The following is a 14,384-nucleotide window of genomic DNA, read 5'->3' as shown; positions in this document are numbered from 1 at the left end:
GGATTGGGGTCTCTATCCTGTAGAGGATCAGTAGTGTAATCCATCCAAGGATCTAGTACTTGTATATCATCATCGTCAGTGTCACCTGTATCAAGCTGAGGTGGATGAGAGTGGCTAGGTGTAATATTTAATGGATCAAGCTGTGGTGAAGAGGGAGGAGGTGGAGATGGAAAAGTATGGAAAAGGCTAGTGCCTACACTTTTCCTTTTCAAAGGAATTTTGGATGGGCTGGCCTCATCAGAAAGCTTGTGCTTGGATGGTGTTTTGGCATGAATGTGTCCTGTATCTGGATGGATGTACAGTTTTTTCAGTTTTGGATCCAATGCAGGCGTGCATTGTCTTTATTTGGATCCGGTTGTGTTGCAGGCAAGTCTTTGGATTTCAGCACCGAAGCTTTCGGAGCCAAGCTGGAAAGTCCTTTTGGTGCTGAGGATTTAGACTCCGAAGGTTTTTAAGGTTTCAAAGATTCCGGTGCGGAACCGATCTTGGATTTGGAGACCAAAGGTTTTGGCTCGGAAGGGGGCTTTGGCCGGCTCAGTCCTGAGCTGGAAGGCTTTTTGGAGTGTTACGGTGTTGAGCCATGAGGTGGGAGTGAGAAACCTCTTCTCGGTGCCGACCTTGGCCTTGATGCGGAGGTGGTGCTGAAGCCTTAGATTTTTTAGGGAGGGAGGAAGGGGGGGGGAGGGGGAGAAGGTGACCTCAGTACTCATGTCGACTTGTCCCTGTGGCACATCGTCGTCTTCGAGGTCGATCTGTAGGTCGGACCCGAAGTCAGATGGAGCCAAAGCCATCTCTTCTTCTGCTGCCGATACCTCTTCCTGCTCAGATTCTCCGCCAAAGAGGTCTGGTGTGACATCTAAGCACTGCATCTCTCGACGTCGAGCCAGACGATCTCTGAGAGTTTTCTTTGACCTGAAAGAGCGGCACGCTTCGCAGTCTTGTTCCTTGCGCTTGAGGGACAAGCACAATTTACACACCTGATGAGAGTCTGTGCGTAGATATTTCGCGTGGCACAGAGGGAAGAATTTAAATGGAGTCCGTTCCATCGACGAGGCCCCGAACAGGCGCCGATGGGCCGGGAAGGCCGCCCACAGATGTTTCGATCTAAATGTGAAATATTAGAGGTTTGATTCAAACTGCAAGAACACTACCGTCGACGTAGAGAGAGATGTGCACCAAGGGGGAACCCGAGGATCGATTCCTGAAGCGGAGCGCAGCAATACCTGTCCAAACCCGATGGTGGAAAAAAACAATCTAACAATGGAGTCGATACACATGCGCACTATCACCGAAAGGAGGAGTCACCTACCTCGTGACTGGAAAGACTTCTTCGAACAAAAACAACTTGCAAAAATCCGGACCCAACACTAGATGGCAGGTGTAAGCAAAGAATGTGATCTACAGCTCACAGGCCTCGAACATATTTTTCCATTGACAGACAAATATACCCATAACTTGTTGGGAATAGACTTGTATCAAAAATTACATGCAGCAATAATATGCACCTCAGATGGCATATATCTTGAACCTAGCGAAAAGTCTCCTTTTTCCATGAATGTCTACTTGGCCTGAATCCTAATTAGAGTACCTGAATCTGAATTAGACAACAATGTTTGGGCCTCCGGTATGAACGATGTGGGACGTATGACAATAGCACTTATACAATTACCTGTGAAACAAAATGTTCTCCTCCCATGAGTGCCACAGTACAAAATATATCCAGAAGGAGAATAGGAAATGGAAATAATGATACAAGAATTACTTAGGAACAGAGGGATAAGGGAGCTACAGGGTTTACCTTGCAACAGCCCGATTAAGGAAGATGTTTTGGTGGTTTGTGGATTTTATTCGCAGGCAATAAAAGCACAACTAGACACCTTTCAGTGGCCCTCAACCACCACTCTCATACAATACACAGGTGAATTATGATTGGCCAGCACCAGCGAAACAGACTGCGCTTCTGACACCATTGCCCTATTTCCTTGGCACAAATTGCCACAAGGTATCGCCCACTAAATTATAATTTGTTCAACAGGAGGTTGCCTATTTAGAACACCTTCTGTTGAAGAGGGAAAGGAGACTAGACCCTCAAAGAGCAAAAGCTATATTGAATATTCAACCCCCTATAATACAACAACAAGCACAAACCTTTCCAGCTGTGGCAGGCTATTGCAGACAATGGATCCCTAACTTTTCCCTTCTTTCTAAACGTTTACCATGGTTGACTGAACACTAGAATGATTTACTGCAATTTGAACAGACACATTGTGACGCTCCTGTTCTTGGAATGCCTGACCATACACTAAAGAATTTCATCTTTTTGTGCATGAACAAGATGGATGAGCACTTGCTGTTCTTATACAACAGGGTTTTGCCAACATGTCTGCGTGCAACTACAACCACAGCTGTCTCTCTAAAGAAGAGCTGTAATACTGATTCTAGGACTCGAAGAACATTTGTATGTACCTCACTCTGTAGATCTATTGTTAAACAAAATGCAAACTTAACATTTGACAAATGTCAGATTAACACATTATGAGTTATGTTTGTTGAGTCCTCAAGTAACACACTTAATCCAGCGACGCTCTTGTCCCTTCCCTAGAAAGATACGGACATGCTCCGTGAGTATGTACTGATCAGAGAAGAACAGAACAAAGGGAGAATAGATTTACAGGACACATGGGTTGCTGGCTTTTGCTTTAAGCTCAAGGATGGGACAACCACTGCAGTCTATGATGTTACCACCTTACACAATGTCATTGAAACTGGTAGACTATTAGAATTATTGGCACAAGCAGCTGAATTAATAGCATTAACAAGGTCTTGTGAGCTGAGAACTGGATTAACTGTGAACATATATACTGATAGCCAATATACATTTGGAGTTGTGCATAATTTTGGCAGGCTTTGGGAAGAAAGAGGTTTCCTTACATCTCAAGGAATAAAAATACAACATGGTGCACTGATTGTTAAATTACTGAATGTTTTATCATTGCCATAAAGAATAGCTAACCTCAAATGGAATGCACACAAAAAGATAGTAGATGACATACGCAAAGGGAATGCTTTTACTGACGAGATAGCCAAAGAGACTGCACAGAACGTCATGTCATTAACATATGTTTCCAATTGAATGTTTATTGAAGAGAAAGAAAGTGCATATGAATTCAGTGATATTGGCATACAAGATTTGCAAAAACAAGCAACTAAAGAAACGGTACAAAAATGGCAACAATATGGTACTCTGGTGAATGGTTGTTGGAAGGAGCAACATGGTTATCGATTCATGCTAACTGACAAACTATTATATATTACGACATTGATGATGCACGGTCCTTCCTATTTGGGAAGAGATGGCATTGTAAAACGGCATGAAACGGTTTTGAGAAAACGCTAATATATGGAAATTTGGATCAAATGCTATCCTACTAGGGGATACAATGCTATGACCCCAGATCAATGCTTGCTGAAAGAATAATTTCCACGCTTTGGTTTGCCACAGCTGATTTCAATCAGTGATAGGTTACTATTGGGTCCAGAGCCGCAAAGTACTGGTGACCTCTCACTGCCTAGTAATGATGAAGAATAAGAAACTCGGCTGGAAACAACTGGTCAGGAGGAATAATTAGGATGGAAAGGAACAACGCTGACAAAGAAATTGTGCATACCATTTGCCCTGAACATTACTACCCTAACAGCCATGGTCATCTACTTGCATGATCTATACTTCCAAAGATGATTGGGTTCAGACAACACCACAATTTCTGAAGATCTACACAACCATCATTCCAAGAGTACCATGAAAATGTTGTAATACAAATGATGAACGCCTATCAGAAGGAATTAAATGTCTCAGATTGTTGGATTCATCTAAAACTTTCTTCTGTAACACAACACAGGATACCTTTGTTGCCTTGGAGTTTGATGCGTAATGATTCTCGTTATTTGGGCATAGTGCTTCACAGTATAAGGGAAACCATTTTCAGAAACATGTAAGCAAACATCTGCTTAAAAATAATGTAGCTAAAGAGAGAAGGGAAATAGATAAGATGGATACCCCTGCTCAGGAGATCCGTAATTGTTTTTATTTTTTATTTATTTTTATTTTATTGCAATTTTTAAACATAAGGAAAAAAGAAAAACAATATCCATACAGTAATACAAAAACAATGAAATTATACAAATCTGGATCACATAAGTCTAACTCAAATACGAGACATAACAACATCGATGCAAAGCATGTTGATGGGTAGGGGGTGGGTAGATGGAGTGCGAGCAATAGTCCAGCAACATAAACAATCCACAATTGAATGACAAGGTGGGCATTGTGCCGTTAATGAGAATGCATGTGGACATAAGAACATCACAGAGTCCAATGAAAACATCTTCAGTAACATCCAGAGGCATTAATTGTTCAGAGATAGAACAAATGATATATTAGTCTTCCACGGCATCTGCCGATACTCCCTGCGCTGCGCGATATTGAGCAAAGAGACCCCAAAAACTCTTTGGCCGAGTACAAGGAGGGAGCATTTTGTTATAAACATCAGATTGGGTGTTGCAGTATACCATGTCATGTTCCCACTCTAACACCGTGGGCAGGGGGCCCCTCATCCATCGCATCGCCAGTCGGCGCTTGGCCAGGAGAAGACCGATAGCCACCAACTTACGCACATTCTTCTTAAGTGGTTTGGTACAACCCAGGAGCGCCAACAAGGGGTCTGGAGTGAGGGATAGCCCAAGTATGTCGTTCAGTTTTAGGAAAATCGTTTCCCAATAGTGTTCCACCTGTTGGCACTGCCGTGCCTGATGAAAACAAACGGCATGTGGCGCGCGACTCCGCTCACAATTATCAGAATCCCGCAACCCATACCCAAAAAGGCATAAAGGGGAATGGTAAACTCTGTTTAAAAATTTAAAATGGGCAAGTCTATGGCGACCATTAATAGAAATCTTACGGGTAACCTCACAGCAGTAGAACCACATATCTGTTATAGGCACGCCAATATCTAGCTGCCAGACCTGCCTGACCTTGTTTAGTGATGTGATTTTCGTGACCAGGGCCGAGGCGTATAGCTTGGAGAATAACTTGCACGGGGTCTGGGCACTCAAAAGCACAGTCAAAGGGGGAATGTCCACGGGCTCCTGCAGCTCTTCCCCAAGTATAGCACGCAAAACATTTCGCGTTCTAAAATAGTGGAATCTCGTCAAAGCAGAATGTGCATTGTCAATGCCAGCAACGTCCTCCCACATACCCATCCGCCCATGCTTGAATATATCACCCATGGTATGAATACGTAATTTGTTGAGGGAGGTTAGGGTCCCTCTCTCTGAGTTGAGCGCGAACTATTGGCACCATTCCACACGCATTCAGGGCGAATATAGCTGCGCCTCAACATACATTCTGAGCAAAGCATTCCACGTATGTACAACCGAATTTATCAACGCCAGAAGGCCAAAGCGCCTTGTGGGGGCCTGCATTAAGAAGCGAGGCAGGGAGTACGGGTTAGCAGCAACCCTCTCGATCTGAAGGTGAGGTAAATCATGTGGCCCGTGTACCCAACTGCATGCATGAGAGGCCTGCGCGACCCTGTATTACAGTTCAAAATTCGGGGCATTCAGACCCCCGGCAGCATACGGAAGCATGAGTATGTCCAAAGCGACCCTAGGGGACTTACCGGCCCACGCTAGTTTGGTCATTAGGGAACGGAGTTCTCGAAATTGATGCTGTGAAACCACTATTGGAATATTAACAAAAAGAAAGAGCAGGCGAGGGAGTACAATCATCTTCATCAAAGAAACTCGCCCAACCAAGGACAATGGGAGTTGTATCCATCTGTCTATGTCATCACCGAGTTTATCAACCACCTTACCATAATTAGCTTATATCACCACATCTGCGTCAGAATGGACTTGAATGCCCAGATAGCGGACCGGTTCAGTGGTCCACTGTAGTGGAAAGTCAAGCGGGAACTGTACCGTGGAGAGCGTCAAAGGGAACAATATAGATTTATCCCAATTAATCTGTAGGCCGGAAAGGCCACCAAAGCGCAGCACCTCGCGTACCACGGGGGATAAATGCGTCTCAGGATCTCTAATATATAACAGCGTGTCATCAGCGTAGGCAGAGGTGATGAGGTTATAAAAAGGAAAACAAAGCCCCCTGTGCCCATGATACTCACACAATGTCCGCAGCAAGGGTTCAGCAGCCACCGCATACAACAACGGGGAAAGAGGGCACCCTTGTCGAGTACCCCGAAAAATTTGAAACGGAGTCGAGACCACATCACCCTGGGCCTGCTCTAGGGCGGTGCGACCGGTGCCACCGCACCGGGTGCAGACTTTGCCTGGGGGCGCCTGTTTGCTACTTTATATTGTTTATTAAAGCACACGCTGCCGCATTCCTAGCCTCCGGCAATTTTAAGCCAATAATAAAAATGTCAAGTTAACTCCGGTGATTGATGTTCTTCCCGAAGAGAGACCATAGTTTTGTCTAGTGGAAGTTTTTACTGCTGGAAGTTTTGACTCCTTATGAGGTAGTGCAGAGGGTTAATATGCCTGCTGCAAAGAACGTGTACCATGCAAATCACAAAGTGAATATAACATAAATTGGTCAGTGGGTTACTGCTTTCGTCAGAGACTTCCTTTTGTTACTTTCAGTTTACAAGTTAAACCCCTAATATAAAACAGTGAGACACTATCTGTCAAAGGCCTGAAATGCAGACGTCAAGTATAGATTAGAGCATATTAATTTTGTTCCCTAGGCTTTTATTATCATAATGTTTCACAAAGGGTTCACTTGGGTAGAAATCATTTCTGATTATAAAGGGAACCCCCAACCATGGTGTTACCGTTTGAAATTCTGAGTTTGTGCTCCTCCAGACCGAGCCCCCCTAAACTATATTGCCTTTCCAGTATGGATGACATAAATCCCTTGTAGTCCTCCATCTTATGTAACGTTTCCTATAGATTGATGGACACATATATGATTGATTGTCTCTCTAATGTGTGTGCAATGTAAAGTGCTCTGACACCCTTCATTTTTATGAGTGACACTATAAAACGAAATAAATGTATCTGAGAGAGAGTGGTTATGAGGACAGTTAAAGGGTGGTAGTGCGGGAATCCATTGCGGAGGTAGTCATTGAGGGGGACGCCCAAAATCATTGTCGCACAGGGTGCCACCAGTGCTAAAGCCGGCTCTGACATCACCCGTGCGTACCCGGGCCATCAGGGAATTGTATAATACTGAGATCAATTGCAAATAAACATCCCCGTCCCCATTCGCCGCAACACGGCCAGCATAAACTTCCATTCAATCGAATCAAAAGCCTTCTCGGCATCTAAAAAAAACCGCAGCAGCTTTGACATCAGGTCGAACATATTGCAGAGCACCAAAAACCGTGCGGAGGTTATGTGATAGCGTGAGACCCAGGATGAACCCAGCCTGTTAAGGGCCTATCAGTTGAGGAAGGAGCGGCGACAGACGGTTTGCCAAAATTTTCGCAAATAACTTGGTGTCCACGTTTAGTAGTGAGAGCGGACGATAAGAGGGGCACCGGTGAGGGTCTTTATTGGGCTTCAAAAGAGTGATGATCAACGCCTCACGCATGAAAGAGGGCATAATGCCGTCTGCAGCTATCTCGTGAAATAAGGAAATAAGATGTGGAATGAGAAGATCACTAAAGCCCTTATAGAAGGTGACCGTGAGGCCATCAAGCCCAGGGGTGCTGCCCTTGCGCATCGACCCCAGAGCAAGCCAAACCTGCGCCACCTCAATGGGGCACATCAGAAACTCACGCTGCCAGTTTTGCAACCAGGGGAGCTTTATGTATTCTAGATAGTTAGAGATGTCGTCATCACTAGGGAAGAGCCTGGAGCGATACAGTTCCTGATAATAGGAGCGGAACTGAGCATTGATTTCATCGCGCCCCGTTAGAATCGACCCATCATCTCCCTCCAGCTCGACCACACCACCAGCGTCCAAACAGCGGCGGGCCATCGCAGCCAGCACTGAGCCCGGCCAGTTGGTCTCACCATAAGAAGGAGATCAGTAATTAGGCACTAGGAATACTATTTCCTCACTATTTGGAGCTTGTGGTTGGACTATATTAAAGGTAATAATAATTATAGTTTTTGAGCTGTTAGTTGTGTAAATGTGCTGTCTGTTTACTATCAGGCATGTACCAAATTATGATTCCCCCCACCAAGTACTGTTCATCTTTCAAGTGTCATTATACAGCTGGAAGAAATGGTCACACAAAATCAAATAAATATTGAATAGAAAAGTTAAACAACAGGTTAAACAGTTCAAAGGGAGATTTGTAGGAGCATAAATGAAATAATGAGCAACTGTTCAACATGTTGAGTTTGCGTCGTGACTTCAAGTGCCATGCAGCTGTTCCAACCCTAGCTTTTACACTGAGGCCGAGGAGGGCAAAAGTCCTTCAGCTGTTTATCCTTGTAGCTTCTCCTGTTTTTAAGAACTGAAGCAACAGGTAGATAAGAAAGTACGACAAACAGCAGATGTCGAAACTGCACCTGTACTCAGTACTGTGAGAATGTATTCATGCTTTGATAAGATTCCTGTCAGTGTTTTCCTTTAGCTTAACTTACAAATTTCATTTTGGGGCACACATATGACTCAGCTATTTCAATATAGGTCAATGTTGTCTCAACAGCATAAAAGGATTGTGCCAGCTGTGTCTGGCTGAGTATACTTGAAAGCTAAATGCTTTAGATCTCCAAGGCTTACGCTAAATAAATACACCTCTGTGTTTGATTGCAGTCTCTCATTAGCAGACTTGTAACTCATTTGTGAGTTCACACAGGGAGTTCTCCAACGCTAAGAAGAAAGTGAACACAAGCTCATTGTCAAGAATGTGTTACAGATGTGCTAACACAGGTTATTTTGTCAATGATAGGAAGTGTCCATCTCGCAATAAGAAATGTACAGGCTGTGGTACAGTGGGTCACTTTTACAAAGTATGCCGTAAAAGGAAAGACAATATTGTCAAGTTCCAGGATGGTAAAAGGGACTCAAAATCTTACAGTATGGAAGAAATTGAAATGAATATGTGTGTTGAGTGTAGGCGAAGAACACTCAAAAATAGCGGTGTCTGAAGCTGGTGTAGATGCAGGTGCATCAAGGGTTCAAGGTTTAAAGAACAAACTCACATGAAATTAGTTGTGGAGGAAAAAAATGACCATTGTTAGCGGATTCTGGCTCCCCATATACAATAATCAACAAGAGTGTATTGGAGAAAAAAAGCATTGGAAAGATTGGTGAATATTTAGAACCCCCAATAACGCATTTAAGACCTTTACAGGAGAAACTATTGATACAGGGTTCAGGAAATTGATATTTGACTTTAAAGGTAGACAAACTGAATGTAAGCTTTAAGTATCTAAAGAAGGTCCTTCAGTATTGGAATAGAGGGAGCAAGCGATGCAGGTGTTACTTTAGACCCAAATAGTCCCGAACCGGTCCTAATTTTTTGGGTCAAGGAAGATGAAAGACTTGTGGAATTGTTTTCTGAAGAAAAATAGAAAGCTGCAAGGCTTTCACCATAACTTCGTTTTAAAAGAGAATGCTATGACTTGCGTTCATAAAGCAAGGCACATACCTATGACCATTAGGAATGAAGTCTCTGAAGAATTACAAAAACTGCAATCAAAGGGTATTTTTGAGACTGTAAAATCTTACTGTTGGGTTGCGCCTTTGGTTGTGGCACAATGTGCCAATGGAAAGATTAGGTTATGTGTAGATTTAAGAGATTTTAATAAGAATATATAAGGCATTGAAGGGTTCACGACTACTGATCTTACAGCCGCCTATCATCAGGTCCAACTACACCTTACCAGCAAAAGACTTACAGCTTTCATTACTCCATTGGGATGTTTATTTAATTTGTTAGGGTAGCCTTTGGACTCGCAGCAGCAATGTGTCAAAGATTAATGGCTGAATTATTCAAAGGAATGGAGAACGTCATTTTCTTTCAGGATGACTTCCTACTGATGAGTAAAACTAAAAAAAGAACATGACTTGAAACTTCAGCAGGTTTTGGAAATTCTAAATAGGAAGGGTCTCACTGCTGAGTATAGCAAATCATTGCAAGGAAAGAGGTGACATACTTCGGTCATGTGATGAGTGGGCAAGGAATGAAACCCAAACCTGAACTAGTAGATGCTATAAGGAATGCACCTTCCCCAAAAAACAAGGACGAAGTTAGAGTATTCCTGCATCTAGCAAAACTTTATCAAAAGTTTGTGACTATTTTCTCTGCAAAAACCTTTCAGACAGCTTTGCTTTTAAAAATGTAAAATACATTTAAATGGTCAAGGGAGGGTCAAGATGCGTTCCAAGAAATAAAGAATGATATTTAGCATGCTCCAGCACTACAAGAGATTGACCCTAAAAGGAAAAGTAGGAGCGGTTTTGATTTAAATTAGTGAATCAGAAAAGGAAAAGGCCGTCACTTTTGCCTCACGCTTATTGACCCCCAGAAGATAAACATTCTGTAATAGAATGTGAGGCACTCGCATGTGTATGGGGTCTAGAGCACTTTAGGCAATACATTTGGGGTTTACCAGCCTTCTTTGTCGGCCTCCCTGCATACCTAACGCATAGGCTGCTGCTGTAAAATGCTGCAGCAAGGCTCGTCATGGATGCTCGCTAGTATGATACAATTTCAGCTCATCGTATGAGCGTTTACTGAATTCCAGTGCATGAAAAATGCATCTTAAAGGCCCCTTGCTACTGTCAAAGCTATTTGCCCTATCCATTACTCAAATTACATATCTAGGATGTTCACAGATAAACACCATCATGAGTGCTGCATTCTTCTTCCTCTCCGTACTGAACGGCAGGAAGGCCTTCAGAGCCAGATAAACAGCCCACAACTCAATAAACTGATGTGGAGCTGGGCTTCTGACGGAAACCAGATTCCTTTGATCTCAACCTCCCTTATATGATCTCGCCAGATCAGCAGGGATGCATCTGCCAGCTGTATGTAGAGGAAGGACCTGAAGCAGGGTCAATTTTGGTTGAAGTGCCATCACTACAGATTGTGAGCAGTTTACTCAAAGTCTGGATGACATTTGTCAGTTTCTTAATGCTGGGTCCACTGGAACTTTGGATTCCTTTCCAGAGCCCACATTAGCCACCGAGTGTAGCTTACAAGTAACATACAGGAGGCTAAGAGGCCAAGAGACATCAGAGCTGCTCTAATCATGGATAGGCAGAATGTCCTGGTCAGATGTGATAGATCACAGTCTTGGGAGAGCATGATGGACCCTGCCCCCGATGGGTGTGCATGTGTCTCTGAGGGCAAGGCTAAAGCAATTTGATGGTGTTTGTGGTGGGGAAAGAGAAATGAGAGTACTGATGTCCTTGCTGACCCATGCAGAGTTTGCCAGAACCATGCACACTGCCTCAAAAGGACTTTGGTGACTATCGTACTAATTGTAGGGGCTATCTTTGCCTGAGTGGCAGTCCTCTGGAATAACCTCTTTACTTTTTAAACACGCCTATATATGGTTTGGCAGGAAATCAACAGACAAAAGTTATTTGCCATAGCTCTATTTTCCTTAATGCGCTCAAACACAGAGCCTGCGCTCTCACTGAGAAGGTGTAACCCGTCAAAGCACATATCCATGATAGAGGCCTGTACATCACTGGAAAATCTTGTGGAACACATCCATGCGTGTCAACGCAGTACAACACTAGTGTCAACAACCCTCACCAGTCAATCAGCAGTATCTAATCCAGGGTAGATAAAACATTTGGTGGCGTCTTGTCCATCATAAATGGTCTGAGTCAAAGAAACCTCACTTCTTCCATGACCGCCAGCAAAATCTTGCTGGCCAAATCCCACAGGGCAGGTGTATATCATAAGAGTAAACAGACAGCATTTACAGACTGTAATGCCAGACTGGCAGAGGAAATCATATGTTTGCCAAAAGCCTCAAACCTCTTGGATTACCATTCTGGAGGGGTGGTGGTGAATGACTTAGGATTCACATTACTGGTTGAGGCCTGAACTACAAGGCTTTCTGGAGTATGATGTTTGGTTAGAAATTCAGGGTAGCCAAGAGTCAGTTTGTGACGCCTGGTCACCTGCCTATCTACAGGTGGGCAGGAACAAGGCTTTGACCAAGTGGTCATGAAGGTATCAGCGAGGGCCTCGTTGAAATGGAGCAAGGGCTCAGAAGTAGCTGGCCAGGATGTAAATTGTCCTTTGTCTCGACTAAAAACAGCTGTAAATCCAGAACCTCAGCTGTCTTCCAGACCACTACTTCAAAGGAGGCACTTCCTTTTATGGTGGTCAAAGTGGAAACTCAAGCCCTGCCTTAGGAGAGGTGTCAAGCCCATTGACCTCCTGCAAACTCATGTAGAAAGCATCACCTGTGTACTGAAGAGGGAAAAATGTGATCCCCATCATCACCATCTTCATCTACATCCTGGGGTATCCTTTCATGTCAGTGAGAGCCATAAAGATAATGGAACCTCTCCTTGCGTGTACACCCTGGTAAAGACAGTGAGTCGGAGTCAAAGTACATAACAACCGGATGCACATTTGTGATTTTTTTTACCGTAATATCAGTCACCAGCAAGCTTAAGTTGCTTCAATGTCTGAAACTTATCAGCCCTGGATCCTCTTTCCTGCATCCGTGACATCGATATGTAAGGGTCCGATGCAGGTCTTGGAGATATAATTGAAATATGTACCAGTGTCAGTGCAGGGCCCAAATCCGATCCCAAGGGGTCAGAGGTGCTAGAGATGGCTCTGCCAGCAGCAACCCTACTGGGTTACTGTTGGCAGATCCATCCTCTGAACCTCCTTGGTTCCTTGGAGCCCAAAGGTGCACCAGAGGGAACCGGGTGCACCGGTATCAATTGAAGAATCAGCTCCATGTACCGACAACAAAAAGGTGCCCTTGCACCTTCTCTGTAGGTTCAGAGTGGAAGGATGGGGTTGAATCCTGCTTAGTTATTTTATGTTTGTGACTGTACTTCTAATTCAAATTAATGGAGAACTTCGAGATTGAATCTAACCGATCACAGAAACATCCTTGGGACCAAGCTCCCACCTTTAAGCAGAATTTATATAAAGGGTTCAAAGTGTTCATGTCTAAGTTTACATACAACTTTGTCTTCCAGTCGAGGATCATCTTTGGGTTCAAGAGGACACATTTATCTCATGGTTTCGAGTTGTGGTCTGGAACCCAAACACTAGAGACACATCTCTTGTCGGTCCGTGACTGAACTCTGTTTTCTGCCATTGCAGAATGGTTTGGAGCATGTGGTTTTGGAAGAGGATATTGTTACCAAGCATGCTAAAATGTATTTTGAAAGTCATCGGAAGACTAGCAAAAGCAGAGCTCTTGAACTGCATCCAGAGGCACTTGAAGAATGGAACTGACATCAGCACACAACGGTGGCACTTATAAGCATCTCCGCTCCGTCACTTCTGCGGTCATTAGAGCCACACTGTGCCAAATAGAAGTGTGCCGAAGCACTGATTAAGAAAAGTTTGCGGTTCCAGTCTGGAATTTGTGGAGAATTCTAAGGAGAGGAATCTTCAATTAGTAGTATTCATCAGATGTACCTTTTAAGTGTACGTGTCCCTTATTATTTAAACAGCATTAAAGCCAAAGCAAGTGTATTTATAGGGGCTGTATAAATTATAAATACCTAGATGAACTAACAGATAAAAATATATTCAGTACTAAAGTGAACGTATTGCATTCACTAAGGATTACAAAAGAAAACCTGAATGACCAGTTGCCAAAGCGAGATAGAATCAGAAAGAAGGATTAGCACAAATAAAAGTAGTGTAAGGATAACAGTAAAACCACATTAAAATATATCCTTACCTGGCCATTGGAATCTCCAAACAATGTGCATAAGTGTGGAACCAACTTGCTCAAAACTAGCTGCTGTGCACCATAGCTGCAAAATATATATATAAAAAGGAAATAGACTTATGTGGATATTGATGAATGTAAAAATGTTAAAACAGTATTGTAAAACATTCAAGTTAACGTGCATCTGTAGAATTGTCTATTCATTTATTATATTGCTTTGGATACAGGCAATACAATTTCAAACAAAAGAACAGAGAGAGCAAAACGTTATTTCATATAAGAACAAAACTCAATTGTTACAACACAGTAATAATTGATAAGCTATAGCCAGAAAGTGCTCCTCAAAGTGTTTTTTAAAGAAAAATTAAGCAGAGCAAGTAGACAGCAGAAGTTTGATCCAACCTTTACTAGCAAGTAGTGTGAAAGGAACACAAGTGTGAAAGAGTTCACAGAGGAATAAGAAGTGACATGAAAGCTGTAACAGATTATGCTAGGCAAAAAAAGCAGTGGTAGCA

General features: G+C 43.2%; 1 protein-coding gene across 31 annotated transcripts in view; it reads right to left on the bottom strand.

The window, feature by feature from the left end:
• Positions 1–14,384, bottom strand: part of CLASP2 (cytoplasmic linker associated protein 2) — a 1,832,463-nt gene that overhangs the window by 1,478,707 nt on the left and 339,372 nt on the right. For all 31 annotated transcript variants that reach the window (XM_085607571.1, XM_085607579.1, XM_085607573.1 and 28 more), the window contains exon 5: positions 13,879–13,954. In XM_085607571.1, the coding sequence (XP_085463697.1) occupies positions 13,879–13,954 (76 nt within the window). The remainder of the gene's footprint in view (positions 1–13,878; positions 13,955–14,384) is intronic.

The sequence above is a fragment of the Triturus cristatus genome, chromosome 5_2, assembly GCF_964204655.1.
Source record: "Triturus cristatus chromosome 5_2, aTriCri1.1, whole genome shotgun sequence".
Classification (NCBI taxonomy): Eukaryota; Metazoa; Chordata; class Amphibia; order Caudata; family Salamandridae; genus Triturus; species Triturus cristatus.
Note: the sequence above shows the minus strand (reverse complement) of the source record. Positions and strands in the feature narration are given on the sequence as shown.